The 16,768-nt window shown below is 37.6% G+C and overlaps 2 protein-coding genes across 3 annotated transcripts in view; one reads left to right on the top strand and one right to left on the bottom strand.

Annotated features, from left to right (window-relative positions):
- LYPD1 (LY6/PLAUR domain containing 1) overlaps positions 1-2,716 on the top strand; it is a 29,283-nt gene extending 26,567 nt beyond the window's left edge. Inside the window, exon 3 of the mRNA XM_081935816.1 lies at positions 2,469-2,716. Coding sequence (XP_081791942.1) covers positions 2,469-2,701 — 233 coding nt within the window. The 3' untranslated portion in view covers positions 2,702-2,716. The remainder of the gene's footprint in view (positions 1-2,468) is intronic.
- Positions 2,717-3,089: 373 nt separating this feature from the next.
- The window catches only part of GPR39 (G protein-coupled receptor 39), a gene marked incomplete at its 3' end in the record, with an annotated part of 180,575 nt that continues 166,896 nt past the window's right edge, over positions 3,090-16,768 (bottom strand). For both annotated transcript variants that reach the window (XM_081935814.1, XM_081935815.1), the window contains exon 3: positions 3,090-3,601. In XM_081935814.1, coding sequence (XP_081791940.1) covers positions 3,090-3,601 — 512 coding nt within the window. The remainder of the gene's footprint in view (positions 3,602-16,768) is intronic.

The following is a 16,768-nucleotide window of genomic DNA, read 5'->3' as shown; positions in this document are numbered from 1 at the left end:
CTTTTCTTTAGTTATCATAGAAGTACAGTACAAAAATGGTTGCTTATCTGTAACTTGTGAACATCTGTGAATTTACACAAACTGCTCTCCTAACTCCACAAGGAGCTGGCTGACCTCAGTATTTCTCTAGATCAGTGTTTCTCAAACTTTTTTTAACCATCGCCCCCTTAAGACACAATTTGATTTGCCACCGCCCCCTAAAGATTATTTAATTGTATAATATACAAAATGTATTAAATTGCAAAATGTATTACATGTAAATAAATTACTGGGCATCTCCGACGTCTGACACACAAATGACGATCTGTAACGTGATTGGCTGTTCAGACAGAAGGGAAGGACGTATCCGAAACTGGCATTTTCGCTCGTCAGATGTGCCAAGGATGCCTAAACTCTAAAGGAAGAAGACCCAGCAACCCCAACAGCACAGCCATAGAAATTTAAATAGAATACCATAGAAATTTGATCACCTTTCTATGAGATTCTATTGAAATTTCTATTCCTTGTGCTACTGGGGAAGCCTCCATTCCTGGCGCAGTGAAAGGAGGCTGACTCACACAGCAGTCACTGCGCGCGGCAAACACTAGACCCCCAGTAGCACCGCCATAGAAATTTGAATAGGATATCATAGAAATTTGATCAGCATTCTATGGGATTTTATTGAATTTTCTATTCCTTGCGCTACTGGGGACGCAATGTTAGACCCAAGACTGACTAAGGAAGTGCACATTCGCTCGTATGAAAGCCATGTTTCCAACAGCAACGATCGGTGTTGCAGGTTTGCCCGCGTGCCGCGCGCAATGACTGCTGTGTGAGTCCGCCTAGTCACAGAACAAGTAATAAATAGAATTTGTTCAACGCCCCCTTCTGTACGTTCAATGCCCCCATGTAAGGCGGAACTTCCTACCGCCCCCTTGCACTTCTTTAACGCCCCCCAAGGGGGCGGTACGGACCACTTTGAGAAACACTGCTCTAGATTCATTGTATCTGTCTCAGTAATTGAAAGGATTCAGTGGGAACCATATGAGTCAAATGGACTATGTAAGAGGGGTGGGATTCTCATCAAGAAATTCCTTAAGCTCTAGAATATTTTCAGTAGAACTTGAATAAGAACACACTTGGAGGCAAATAACCATTTTTATGTGCAAAATTTTGTGGTCTATATGTTTTCTACGAGAACAAGGTCAACTGAAGCAAATTAACAATTGGACAGGCCCATTCAAGAGTGCAGCTGGAGAATGCAATATATTAAAGATTAACTAATTTAGATTTCAAATTCTTAATATTGCAAATATTGTATTTGCATATAAGTACCTTTGGTATTCCTAGTACATTTTAAAATCAAACATACTGTCGTGTCAGGTAAAGCATTTTTGTTTTTCTAGCTTTAAAATGGTACTTATTTGCTGATGAGCAGTGAATCATGGATTAAATAGGAGATAATGAAATTCTTACATATTACAAAAGATATATCGGTGACAAAGGAGTGTCAACACAAGCAAATGTTTTCTACATTTTTGCTGGAACACATATTTTTGAAAATATTTAATTCCCTGAATATAACAAATGAATTTTTTATGTTTCATCCATGTTTAATTTTCTCCCCAATAAAGAGAGCAAGATCAGCGCACGTTTTACTTAAAAGGAAAGAATTGTTTTAAATTAACTATGAAGGTTGCTTCCAGAAATCCCCAAAGCAAATTGTCTGAGAAACTGAAGCATACAGTGTTAGTGTTTGATAGCCGTATTATTTATGTATCCAGCCCAAAGCTGAATTTCTATCAGATCATATGAAAGGAGAGATTTTGAGGTCATATGACAGCTGGGTGCAGAATATAAGCTGTTCACTTTGTATATGTTTCTATAAGTGTGTGTATTAAAGGAGAGTTCATTTTATAACCACCAGAACCTTTGAAGCAAACCTTTCACACATACCTTTAATAACAGTGTACCCAGCTTCATACGGCAATAGACTAGTTACAAGAAAGAGATTTTTCTAATCTTTTCTTCCATGTAATGTAGAACATTCTGCTGTGTTCCCCCTATGAGCTTTTCACAGTTTGGTGTTTTTTTTTTACAGAAATACTGAAGAATTTCTAAAATGTATAACAAACCATGGATTCTCTAGAAAATCAAACAGTACTCTGACAATTATGTCTGATTCAAATATTAAATCTTTAAAATTTTTAAATGTCTTGCAACACTTAACAATGTGTGACACAACACATTTCCTCCTCCCCATTTTCAGGCCTTATAGGGGTGGAGGCATGTTTTAAGAGTAATGCCTTTTTATTTAAGCTTTATTTTTTTCCTGTTAAAACATAATAAGTACTAATGAGCTGAATGTCCTGGCATTCATAGTCACCATGAGAATGCTTGACAGCCCTTCAATTATACGAATTTCTAATAGACAGTGGAGAACGTATTTGTTCATATTAGACTAAATCAGTTCTTGTTCTGTGTCGCAGGGATCCTGTATCGCAAGTCCTGTGCCTCCTCTGCAGCTTGTCTCATGACCTCTGCCGGATACCAGACTTTCTGTACTCCAGGGAAGATAAACTCTGTTTGTATAAGCTGTTGCAACACTCCACTTTGTAATGGGCCCAGGCCAAAGAAGCGAGGAAACGCTGGGACCATGCCTAGGGCCGGAGTATTAACAACCATGCTGCTGTCTAGCTTGCCGTTTCTATCACATTGCTAAACTGTTAAGGGAAGATTTCCTTGGTCGCCATCATTCTTCCTATGTCGCTTCTCTCAAAGGCATAGCTGGTTTCCATTGTGATGTTGTTGTTTGCTTTCCCAAAAGAAGAGTTTTATCTGAAAGAAGTCTCAACAACTTCATTACTTGCAGAATAGATTTAGTTGTCTGATTTTTCCGGTATGCACTTTAAAACAAAACGAAACAAAGAAAAAAAAATCAACAGTCGTCCATACAAAAGCACTATCATTCATGTTATGGGAAAGTCATCTATTGTACTTGAACTTGGAAGGTACAAGTTGTTGGCTATAAAGTCTTTCTTTTGTTTTCCTTTATTACTTCTTCTTTCAGCCTATTGTGTATCCTGTAATGTTTCTTCATGAGTATTTTACTACTCATGTTCGCAAACGCCATTTTGGTTAAGAGGATTTGGATCTATGCTAGTCTCCAGAGGCATTGTTCTCACATTGAGCTCCAGTGACTCGGGACTCTGTTTTGGTAAAATGGAGTCAATTTCAGCATCATCCTGAAGAATATTTGAGGGAACCTTCTGTGCTGCTTTGGTGGAAGACTTTCGCCTGGATGACCTGAAGATAAATGGGCGTTTGGAATGGTTGGCAGAGTTTAAACTAGTTGCCAAGTACTTCTCTTTGTTGGCATGTTCTATGGACAGGCGACATCGGAGGACTTGAAGAAAGACCTTCCGGAATTGTTGGGAGGAAATGTTGTACAAGAGTGGATTCACCACAGAGCTAAGGTAAAAGAAGATATCTGCTATGGGGAGGAGAATGATATATGCCCGGAAATAAGAGACTGTCCAGTCTTGCTTGGGCCTGGCAGCCATCAAGATCCTTCGAACTTGATTCGGTAGCCAGCATATTGCCAGTGTTGCAACAATCAAACCTGCAAGGAAGGAGAAGAGAGAAAAAGAATTTGTGAAACCAAATCATAAAATGTTTAGTATCAGTGCTCCTCTTACCAGCTAGGAAATGATACCAATTTTTCAATGTTTTGCTTGACAGCATCTTCCTCCAGTAGCAAAACATGTTCTGAGAGAGACAGGAGGGGAAAAGGCAAGCCACGGGTTTCAAGGTCATTGGAGTCTGTATTCCAATAAGTATTGTGTAACATGTAAGGTAGCATTTCTTTTGATCCTTAACTTCGGTTAAATTCAAATGCTTTATTTCATTTGTACTGCATTCTTGAAATATTATTGATGCTCTGTTGCCCATTCCTCCTCCTCCTTTTCATGACTAAATAATACAGCCATATTAGAACAGGCAATATCCAAAAGCAGATCAAATTCCACTTATATTTTAAAAAAATGTGCATACAATTTGGCATTATTTTTGGTAACTTTTCTCCTACAGAAAATATTTTTATGTACAGTGTGAGAGGCTCTTTTTATGACAGAGTATATAAGGAATTCAGGAAAGGAGCTGCAGTTGAATTAAAATAAAATGGCACAGAGAACAAATATTAAATGTTCCTGGAGATGGAGCTTCTAGAGAACACAAAGTTTGTTCCAAGTTTTGCTGTCCAGGTATTTTGCATTCACCTATAAATGTGAGTATTTATTTGAGGTTAGGTTAATTTTATTGAAGAAATATATTAAAATATTTATCATTGACTTTCTTATTGCTGGCAAGATGAAAATGCCAGGCTCCCAGGACTGAGAAAATACTTACCGATTGAATAGTTTTAAAAACATCCTTCACATACATTGTCTTATTTATCTGTTAAAACAAACTAATGTGATAAATTAGTATTCTTATCCATGCTGAACAATGGTTTGCTTAACTTCCATTTTCTTAATCAACTTTTTAGTTCTAGGGTTAAACCATCTTTCCATAATGGTAGTTGAGTATAACCTCTGATTTCAATTACTGAAATATTGCTAAATTTAAGAAAAATCACTATAAAATGAAGGATGTATTTGCAAACTCCCCCTTGATGGGGGTTCATGGATGGATTTGAGAGAAAGAAATAACAAGTTCAGAGTTTTTAGCCTATTTACCCTTGCTGGGGTATTCCTTGTTTTAGAGCAAAGGTGCCTTATCTGTGAAAGAAAATAATTTATCCAAATGTTGGCTGTTCCACTGCAAGTTTTTCTTTGATTTGTGGATTTTTACACCATACTTGCTTTAAAAAATACTTGCTTTAAAGCTAGTCCTACAACTCAATTTGCTTTATTAGAAAATGTGCAGGCTTTATGTTGCTTTTGTCTAAATGAATCTGGATTCTTTACCTAATCACTACCAAATGTAGAATATGTACTCAATAAAATAATTGGGAAGATCCAGAATTCAAAATCAAAGACAAATTGTTTTCAAAAGTATAAGAGAACAACTATGAATGTAAGCAGAAAAAAATAGGAATTGGCAGCAGCACCCAGGAAGAGTCAGAACTGAGCATAAACTCTGTAACAAATAGATTTGTGAATCTTTTGATTTTAATGTTTACTTTTGGTTAATAAAGAGATTAATTTTTTGTAATTGTATGAAGTTTTCATTGTGTTGAAAGCTTGGATTTCAGCATTTTGTACAAAATTATATATGTACACTTGTTACCTTCATGCCTAACAGAAATTTGCAAAAACAAAAGTTTTAGTAAACCCAATAAATTGCCAATTTCCAGAGGCACATTCTTTAAGACTCCTTGTGGATGGTGAAACTATATTGGCAGATACACTAATTAGTTCAGGTTTTTTCCCCTGTTTGATATAATCTACTTTGCAAAGTATAGTTACTACTATTCCTCTTCAAGTTTCTTCTAAATGTGTATGATGGTCAAACACAGGTGAAATATCACAGCTTTAAGATGATTTTGAACTAAGTTTGTAGTTTGTAATATGTCTGACTATAACCACAGTTAAGGCTATTGCTCTGCCTTAAAGGACTGATTTAGGATGCAGAGGTAAGTAAATTTACAAAACTAAGTGTTGAGCAGGTGGGAAATAAAAGGAAGTAAGTGCAATTTGGCTGTAATTTGTGTTGAAGGAGTAACTGATGTATATTGTACATGGTTAGGGTTGCCATGATATCCAAAATTGGCAGTTATTGGCAATTTATTCTATTTATGAAATTATTGGTCACTAATCTTAGCATGGGATAATTCTTGGGCAGGCATTACATTTGATAAATAAATAAAATAGGTTAAACAAAGCATGTCACAAGTTGATAAGACGTTGAATGGTTATTAGAGAAAGAAGCAAAACAAGACTAGAAAACACACAAAGTTGGTGTTTCTGCCTGTGATGCAGTTGAGTGTGTGTGCATATATGGATACATAGAGTATGCTAGAATTCCCCATTGTGACATTCAAGAGCCCATTTGCCCCAAGACCCTAAGCTAAGATTTACAAGGCACTGATCTAATGTTGTTTATTTTAAAAATGCTTTTAAGAATTGAAAAGCAAAGTATCCATTATGAGGATCATCACTTTTATTTCAAGAACATTCCTGGGCCCCAAAACTTTGCTATAAAGTAAAAATATAGGCTGCCACGACCCAGTGCTAATGTTGGAACTATGCAGGCTAGTAAAAAGCACTTTGATGAAGAGACTTTTGAGAGTGGCAAGAAGCATTTTGATTCACTGGAGTTTTGTGTTTTGTTATATCTCCCATGATGGCAATTTTGTTAGAATACTCATGTCTAAATTCCCCAAGTACTTAACCGCTCTTAATGTCTGGGACCCATGACAATTCATATTTCTTGCAGTTTATTATGTATTAAAATTATCAACTGGAAATAGCAAACATTAAACAAATCACTATTCTGTTCATTATGTCTTGTTCTTTTTTATCTTCCCAGGGAATCGCTGGCATTCTGTTTTTTTTTTAACTTTCTACTATTACAGTCTTAATTTTTCAGGATCATGACCTACCTACCACTTGATGTGTCTTGTATTAAGATACGCTAAGGTCATGCCTTCGTTCCTATTTCACTCTCGCTCTCATTATCATTAAGAAGAACAAAAGATCAATGGGCCGTGACACAGAAGCCACTGAAGACACATGGATTTAATATAGTTGTGTGTGTTGTGTGTGTAAATTATGGAGTAACTAAATGACATTTTAAACAATGAACCTTAAAAGTGGTTTCCTTTCAGGCCTATTATCAGAAATGTCCTGTTTTGAGAAACTACTCATCCATTGCTAGGTTCTAGCAGAAATACAGAAAAGTTTTAAGACACAGTCATGTGGGCCACCTTAACCTTTGTTGTGTGTTTTATTATGTTATTTTTAAAACCTTGTTTTTCCTTCTTTTTTAAAAAAAGAAGTAAAACACTAGTATAATTGGTTTTTAACATTTGAGATTAAATAGCTAGCAAAGTATATACTTTGAGAAAAAACAGAAAGCCAAGAAAATGAGGTGAAGGAATAAGACAAAATAGAGTCAACATATTTACCAAACAAGTTATGTTTTTGGTAAACAGCAATCCTAATTTTTTTGAAAAAACATCAATAAAACCTGTGTGCCTTTTTAAAATGGACAATTATATTTTAAAAATTGCAAAAGTGGTTCAATTAATTCTCACTTGAGTTGATTGTGTTAATTTTTAATGCCCTTATGTATTTCCCCATTTTCCCCAGCTCAGAGCAACAGGCACCAACTGGTGGTCCGTGAGAAAATTTTGGTGTCCGGAGAAAACTCTTTGCATTTTTTATATTGCACTAAATCAGGGATCCTCAAATTATGGCCCTTGGGTCGGATACAGCAATTAATCCTGCTCGCTGACAGAATGGGGTCCTTCAGGCATTTAGCTTGGCTGCCTGTTTAGTAGCTCCAGTCCCTCCTTTCCTTCCTGGGAGTCCAGGCGCTTCAGTGAGCAGTGCATGAAACTTCAGCCAGGCTCCTTGAGAGACAGAGTTTGCAAGGGGGCGATCTAGCAGCCAGGCTGGCTACAAGACAAACATTAATTCTTGCTGTATTTGAGATTCCTAGCTGCAACGGACAGCAAAGCTAGAGTTGACCCCAGGCACTTCTCTCCACTAACAAGCAGCCAAGCTAAGTGCCTGAAGGACCCCACCCCGTCACTAATTCATATTAGTAGTCCACAGGATTTAAAATTATGAATGAGGTCTAAAAGTTTGGTGACCCCTGGCTTAGAGCATTCCCAGTGCCTTTGCCTTACAACAACAGCTTAGTTAATACCTAAACATGAAGTGCCAGCCTTTAATATATTTTCAGTAATGTACAATTGTTAAATATTTATTATGAAATGCACACTGTAACCAATGCCCGCTCTTACTATCCTGGCTGGCCTTTGGATCCTTGAAATTTTCCATTCCTCTGCTTGGTGCTCTGGAGGCCCAAGGCCTTTCCAGCTAACTATAATTAGTTCCAACTGCCCAAAAATCAGCATTCAATATCTTCCATGGGTTTTGGCAGAGCCAGCTAGCCAACTCCAGGATGCAATATGTGACCAGATCAGAAAAATCCTTATGGGTCAGAACATGAAATATGTAATCTGCAACACACTTCTGAGTTGCTTTCCAAGGTCAGAATCTTTTTCCTGCAAGATGTTGGAGGTTTAAAAAGTTAAGGAATTAAGGCTGCTGGTTTACTGGCTCTTTGGTTTAAGTTGTGTTGTGTGTGGGACTTTTAAATTAAATAAAAATGTGGGGAGGAATTCCAGTTGTTACTTCTTAAGTGAAATTTGTAATCAGCACTTACATATGTAACACTTTCTGTATGATGAGTATTATGTGCAAAATGCACAATGTATAAATAATAAGGGCAAAATAATACTTTGCCTGTTTCTTTTAAAAAGGCAGCATGTTCAAATGTTGCTTTTTCCATTCATACTCCTGCTGCTGACTTTTATTTATATTATACGATGTCCAAGTAGTTCCTTCCCTAGACACCTCACGAGGAACCAACTGCTTGATTTTATACAGAGCAAGTGAAAAATGACTTGATGGTAACCTTGTACCGTATTGTAGAGGTTAGTGTTTCAAGGAACAAGCAGAGAACTCTTTGAGTAAACTGTCATTTTTGTGAGCACAAGTAATTGCTCATCTCTTGCTACCCCAGGAAAAAACATTTCTTTTTTGCAAAGATGTGAATAAAAGTTTGGAGATTCAATCCTTTTAAGATACATCCATAAACTTCCTGTTATTTTCATCGAGGCTATAATAGCATGAAATGTAACATTTATTTTACTCTTCTTAATGTGCTGGTACAATCAAATGGGATGAAGAGAAGATACTAATTAGCTCTGTAGAATAACAACTATTTTTATATTGTGGAGGAAAATAGGTTTACACAATGCTATTGCTCAATTACTTCTGTGTCATCCTTTAAACCAAATGTTCTTTGATTGGAAACCTCTGTATTGTCTAGATCAGTGATTCTCAATCTTGGAAATGTCAAGATGTGTGTACTTCAGCTCCCAGGATTCCAAACATGCTGGCTGTGGAATTCTGGGAGCTGAAGTCCGCACATCTTGACCGTTAAGAAACACTGGCCTAGTAAAAAAGTGTACTTGCCCTATTTCTAGAACATACTGAGTTGTCAAGGACTTAGTGTACTTTGTAAGGATGCAAATTTAAGCAAAACCCAATAAAGTGGTCATTTAATGGTTCCAATCCATTTTGAACTAAGTCCACTGTGTCTCTGCTTAAAGTAAGAATATCGATAATACATTATGCTAGGCAAGAGTCCTTATTGGCTGAAACTAAGGCCAGACTACAAGCATTGAAGCCTCACTGTGACTTCTCCAAACAGAAATATAACAACTGAGTGAAATATCTGTGAGAAGCAGTGAATCTCATAGTACTTCGCCTTACCATGAATGTAGCCTTACAAAGCAAGTGAGGAAGTCTTGCCATAGCTTCTCTATGGTGGGTATGGAAAGCAGTGACTGCTAAAGATGTGGGCAAAGAATTGTGAGTTTTCCCTGAAGTAGTGAAATGGTTTACAAATGATTCCATTAGAGTTACTCCTAAATAAGTACTGAATTACAGCATTAGATGTGTATTAATTTTCCTCAAATGCATATTATCCACTAAAGAGCTTTTCTTTTAGGCTTTTACCCTTTATATATTATATAAAGGGTATATTATATATTACACATTATAGTGGGGAACTTGCTGCTGGAACTGACTTGAATACATTCCAGCAATATCTGAACACCTACAGGTTTTCTACCATATGTTTAAAGAATCAATGGCATATCAAAATAGCTTCTCTGATTATATCGTACAATATAATTTTATTTCAATTTTGCTCATATTTCAGAAATGCAAAATAAATTGTGACATCAAATTAAGATGTTCTTATTTTATTTCATGCAAGATACAAAGACTTTGCTCGCTTTCCTGTGTTTTGATGGATTTATAAGCAACTTCAGCCACTACTGTGTATACAAATTGAGCTGGGAAAAAGTACAGGCTGAAATAGTTCAGGAGGGAAGCTTGATTAGTACTCTGTAAACACAAACACACAAACATAAAGAATGTTTGGTTGTAAAAACCAAACGATTTCAATACAACAAGTTTTGCCTATCATTCCTGAGGCGTTCGATCTCTGCTCCAAATCAATGCAGTTTACACAGGTATCCTTAAATGCCATACCTTATTTTCATCAACAAATGTTTAAAATTCTCATTGCAGCTTTCATTATTCACTTCCTTTTGAATCAGAGACCATCTGCGTCTTAGGTTAATTGAGGGAGGAAGAAATAGACACAAAATAGCCCCATTTTAGCCATTGGGGTAAAGGGGGCCTGGGAAAAGGTGTCAAGTTTGAAAGTGTTGGTGGCAGCACAAAGGAGAACAGAGATGGCAGGAGGGATTCAGAGGGAAGTAAGTTGGGGAGTCAGCAAAGCGATTAGGAGTTTGAACCCACAAGGGGAAAACCAAATGACAGCATGAGAAAACAAGAAAAGATTTTGCACAAGATAAATAGAGAGATGCTTTGAAGGGCAAAGAGGCAACGACAGAACAAGGACAGCGAAGACAGGAGAGAAGTGAAGAGATACAGACTTGTGTTGGAAGAAACAGCAATAAAAGGAAAGAGTGACATCAGCCATGGAAGGAAAGAAACGTTCAAAAAGGCAGTAAGGAGAAGGGGGTAGAAAGAGAGGAGTAGCAGCTAAGGAATCAAGGATGTATTAGCTTATAATTTCGATTCAAAGTTTGCCAAAGGAAAGGGGAGCAGAGAAAGCAGCACCAAACTATTTGTCTTCCCCCAAAGAATGGGGTGTGCTTTTATTTTTCATCCATTTGTATAGGAATTTTCACATATTCTTCACAAGGACACTACCAATTCCCCTGCTGTAGTTGACACACACATGAGACAGATTTCTCTCTAGGCTACATGCGCTGTGCTATGCTCTGCTACTCATCTCACACCAATTAACCTGGAAGATTTTTGCTGTGACCATCGGTTGGGAGGCCAGATTGCATGAGCCAGTCATAAGGCAAGTGTTCCTGTTCTCTCTTTCCTTTTCCCTTCTTGGCCCTTCCCCATCATCGGGACAATCCAGCTGCCAATCAAAATGCAGTATTGCCGGGGGGGGGGGGCGGTGGTGGAGAGGAGACAAAACTAGATGGCTGTCTGGCAGTCCTCCATAGATTTTTGTGAGTCCCAAGAGTAAACCGAATCCCAAGTGTAAAAGTGACACAAAAAACTAAGGGATTGGCAAGCCTGTCAATCAAGGCTACAGAAAAGGAGCTGAGAAAATGGGAGAGAGGGTTTTCTCCTTCCCCTGGGCCAGAATTATGGGAACAGTTATTTGAGATGTGTCTCTCAGCTAGAGGCAAGCTTTGGAATAGGAGAAGAGCCAAGAAGCCCAGCAGGAACACAACAGGAGAGGCAAAGGCAAAAGTTAAGGAAAAAACCTGCTATTGTGCTGTATCCATGCAATGCACTTTAACACATACTAATATAAAATATTATTGCTATACAATTATTGAACGACTTAGATCAATAAACTTAAATTGAGAATGCAATACACAAGCACATGTGAGTGTATCCGTGAATGCTGATGGTGAAACATAGGCAGCTGAATTTAAAAAATATTTTTTTGGGGACCTTGACATGAAAGAAAAGGAAAGAAGTGAAAGAAACAAGAGGAAAAGTAGAATGACAGCAAGAAGAGAAGGCAGACTTGTGTTTGAAAAAAATATGAGAAGACAGATTACAATTCTCCAACATCAGGACAAAATTTTACAAAGTAAAAACGTTGAGGAAAAAAACAGATGAATATGGGAGAACCACCATGTCTACAAAGAGAGAAAGATACAGACAGTCCTCATTTAACAACCAACAGCTTGGTTATTAAACAGTTGCTAAGTAAAAGTACAACTGCTTATGATCTTACATTACTTCAGCTTTACTTTGCTTTAGCTCATAAATGTCAGGATGAGATATAAAGGTTTTTTTTCCATCACTGTCGTAACTGAATTACCATTAAACAAGCCAGTCACTAAACACAGGATACTGTGATGGCAAAGAATGCAATCAAAGATACCAGGAAATATTAATACTAAAATAGACAGGGAAAACACAGGCATTTTTAATGGAACATTTTTAAGAAATGTTTTCAAGTTGGCAAAGGATAAACGAGCATGTAACAAAGTGAAACTAAATAATAAATAAAAGTAGTGAAATGATTTGAGATGTAACTGAATTGGGGAATGATGTAAAATTATTTTAAATATTTTGTATGGAAATAATAGCAATAAATTAAAAAGGGAGTGCTAGATATGCTCTAAAGCAGTGGTTCTCAACCTGTGGGTCCGGACCAGTGGTGGCTTCCTACCAGTTTGCACTGGTTCGGTAGAACTGGTTCATCAAATCTACCGTACCGGTTAGAAGAGGTTCCACCAGTGGACCCGGAAGTAAGTTCCGGAACGCCTGTCCTGGCCCTGTCGCTCACTCGCTCACCCCCGCCCATCCAGAAGCTGCTCCATTGCTTGCTCCCCCTGCCCGTCTCCACCATCGTAGCCCCGCTCACCGCTCACTGATTGGCTGGCTCACCAATTGCCCCTCCCACCTCTAAGAACCCTATCTAAACCCACTTACCTTTTTTCCTGCTTGGCAGGAAAATAATATTTATTCATTTTCATATCTTTGTTTTTTCCACTGTTGTACAAACACAATTCCAGCAGCTGTTAACATGTGTAAAATTAAATATGTATTGTATTCCCTTTGAACTACAAGTAGTAAGTAGTAAGCTACTTATCTTCTGTAAGTAGCTCTTTTATTGTTTTGTGTACTTATTTTAATCTTATTTAAGTAGTAAGTGTACAAAATAATAAATTTCCTTTTTTATATCTTCTTTTTGTAGATCATCCATTGGGGCAAAGAATTCAGTGACATCGTCTTAGCCATTCCCATCCGGTCACATGACCGCCAAGCCACTCCCACCCAGTCACATGACTGGCAAGCCACTCCCACAAAGCAGGCCACACCTACAGAAGAGGTTCCAAAAATTTTTGAAACCCACCACTGGTCGGGACCCCTTTGGGGGTCAAACGACCCTTTCACAGGGGTCACCTAAGACCATCAGAAAACACATATTTTCGATGGTCTTAGGAACCAATACACCAATTTGATGGTTCGGGGTCACCACAACATGAGAAACTGTATTAAAGGGTCACGGCATTGGATAGGTTGAGAACCACTGCTCTAAACCAAGCGTCTCCAACCTGTGGCTCATGGGCCACATGTGCTCCTAGACAGCTAGTAATGTGGCCACAGAGAATTGTAAACCTTTAAGGTTATTATGTGCACTTATATATACATTAACTACTGTATTTTACATATTTTATATGCAGTCCAAGACAATTCCTCTTCACTCTTCATGGCATAGGCAAGCCAAAAGGGTGGACACACCTACTCTAAACACTATGTACTGTATGTTATGGGCAAAGAAAAAAGAATGATGACAAGGAATAATGCTATGAAATAAGGTTACAGGTGTAGATGGTGTAAGTGGAGAAATGTTAACCTTTGGGTGTGACTTGATTATGAGGTGGCTGTGCAGTTTACTCGATGTGTAAGTGAAAGCTGCGTCAGCGTCTCACGCAGAAGGAAAAGTTGCCAAAGGAATGTCACAAAGATTGATATATTAATTGTGCCTAAGAAGTTGTTTGATGAAATTTGATTGAAAGAGGTGACATTATGAAAAAATTGGGAAATGAATGTTGGCTGGATGCCAAGGTGTGTGTGTGTGTGTGTGTGTGTGTGTGTGTGTGTTTATGTGAAGAGCAGGGTTTTGCTCTTTAGCAAATAATTGAGAAATGTATGAATTTCAGGAAGAAAATTAATTATACAACTGATTTAAAGGAAGTGGGAGCAGGATTGAATTGTAGATTGTTTTGCATCAATACGGAATTGTAGGTTAGTACATGAATGTAATAAAAGTAGTGTGTGATGCAGTGGTGGGTTGCAATTTATTTTACTACCGGTTCGCTCATGCGTGCATGCTTGCGCAATGCTTCTGCGCATGCACAGAAGCATCCGGGTGGATGGGCAGAGCCTCCCGCCGCCGTCACTACCGGTTCACCCGATCCATGGCGAACCAGCAGCAACCCACTTCTGGTTTGATGAAGTAAAGCATGTGTAAAAAATAAGTGCAACACTTGGAATGGTACAATGTTATTGTGCTGTTGATGTCTCTTTTGCTGATTAATTTATTTACAGATACAGTAAGTGGGAGATTAGAAATAGATTAGTTGGAGATGTGAAAATGTGTGTTGTTTTGTACACAAGTGATGAGAATTCTTTGTCTGAGAATCTGCATTATTTTTCAAATTTCTTTCCCTAAAAAAATGTTCGATTCCATGATGCATGGCAGGCACAAGGATCGTTGGAAAGAGACAATTTTGAAAAAGCCTGTGAATGGTGTTGGTTTAAAGTAGATTTCATTCATTTTCATTTTCTTTTTTTCTTATTGCCTGCCTTTATTGCATTTTTGTTTATTGTTTGCTACTTTTGTAAATGTTGGTTAAATGAAAAGAGCTTAATCTGATAGGTACCATCCTGATGTTCTTGCTCTGCTTCCACATTGGTTGGAGAGGTTGGAAGAATGAGCTGTGTCTCCTAAATTACTACAATGGTTTCTTAGAGGAAACTGATGAAATTGTTTCTATTTGTGAGACCTGTAGAATAATGAGCTTGAGCATCCTGTCCTCATAATCTTTTCCTAAGTGACAAGTCTTCATAGTAAAGTAAATATTGTGCATTAAGTGCCAGAAACATAACTCTGTCTCCATGGCGCAGGATACAAGAAATTTGGCAGTCACTTCTCCCTTAAAAGTTCTTTTTAACTATTCTGAAATATTCCTCCAGGTAACCGAATACCAAACTCACTTCAGTTCTATCTGCAATTTTATTGAGGATTGAAAAACACATTCCAGCAAGCCACAATCAAAGCTCAATGGAAAATACAGAGATCTGTAGTGTTTGCTTCTCTCAAAATTACTATGCCTGCTTCTGATAAGGCTTTTAATTGTTACTTTTAAATCCTAAACCACACACTTCCCCACAGCAGCTCCTCTAGAGACCAATTATCCAATAGATCTGACTCATCTGATTGAATTTAGAATTACTGTCACAGGAGTACGCTAATGTATACATTTTTCATTATTCAATGCTAATCCTTATTAATTATTCCCATAATCACTCCCTTCTCCTCTGATTCACAGTGAAGAAATGACCTAAAAGTACTAAAAACAGATTCCTTATGAATATTATTGGCATGAACTATGTTAGACTTTGAAAAGGAGGATATTTTGGTCATTCAGTTCTTGACAACTGCGTCGGTACTGACATTTCAGTAGTAATTTTTAGTGAAGCATAAGCATATGGTTAGTTCAGTTCCAATTTAAGATCGAACAAAAAATGAATAACATTCAAATAATTAGGCCTGGAATTAGACATACAAAGCAATATTTATTTTCAGGTACTATAATTTATGAAACCAGCATCATTAAACCAGTGAAAAACTTTTTTTAAAAAAAATACCACAGATACCCACACTGTGTGTCTATTTTTCATTTGCTATTATTAAATCTTTGTCAGAGAACTGATAGAAATGCTAGGAAAGAGGCTGAAAAGAAACGGGACAACAAGAATGGGGAAAAAAGAAGACTTAAAAAATAGCAGGAAGTATAATGCCACATAACACCAATTTGACAACCAAATGAATGCTGACAATATTTTCTTGAGGGGTTTCTAAAACTTTTTCCAATTCAATGGGCAATGAAGTCAGATAATTCCTTAGATCGAGGTTAATGTTGTTTCTACCATTGTGCTACAGTATATTGAGAATACAGTGTTTCTACAGTCCTTGTGAGTGAGAGAGAACAAAAGAAAGCAAAATAGGCTAAGAGAAAACACAAGATATCAAAGTAAAATAGTTTGTAAGAGTTTATAGCTGAGAGTTCTTCATCATAAGAACTGATCAATTGTCTTAACTGGCTGCTAATATGCAATAGGACTTAGCCAGAAACTATATCTTACAATTTCTTGAGAGGTTCTTGAGAACCATTAAGTTCTGTAATGGTGGATCTGATAAGTCTCAGGCGTCATACTCGCAGCATCACATTGCCGTCACATGACATTTCACCACGTTTTTCTCCTTTGCAGAGCTGGGGTGGGCGTAGCCTATGTGTGACACCCCAGCCACCAGTTTGAGATCCCTGTGATAGGTGGTGTTTTTCCAGCCGAGGATCACATTCAGTTGGTTAGACCAGGGGTGTCCAAACTTGGGAACTTTAAGACTTGTGGACTTCAACTCCCAGAATTCCCCAGCCAGCCATGCTGGCTGGGGAATTCTGGGAGTTGAAGTCCACAAGTCTTAAAGTTCTCAAGTTTGGACACCCCTGGGTTAGACCAAGAAACAGCAGTGCGTTTGAAAGAAATTGTGCTTCGAATATGTATCATCAGAAAAATATACTTAAAGAGCTTTCACAACCATCATATGCAGCAATGGATGGTCTACTGCTGAAATCTAGTCAGCACCATAATGATAGAGAAACCAAGAAAACAAATGGATCATAAAGCAAATCAACCCAAGAGTTCACACTCAAGACATACCGTATTTTTCAGAGTAT

This window comes from Natrix helvetica, assembly GCF_964273705.1.
Source record: "Natrix helvetica genome assembly, chromosome: 1".
NCBI lineage: Eukaryota > Metazoa > Chordata > Lepidosauria > Squamata > Natricidae > Natrix > Natrix helvetica.
The sequence above is the reverse complement of the archived record's forward strand: the minus strand, read 5'-3'. Positions and strand labels throughout refer to the sequence as shown.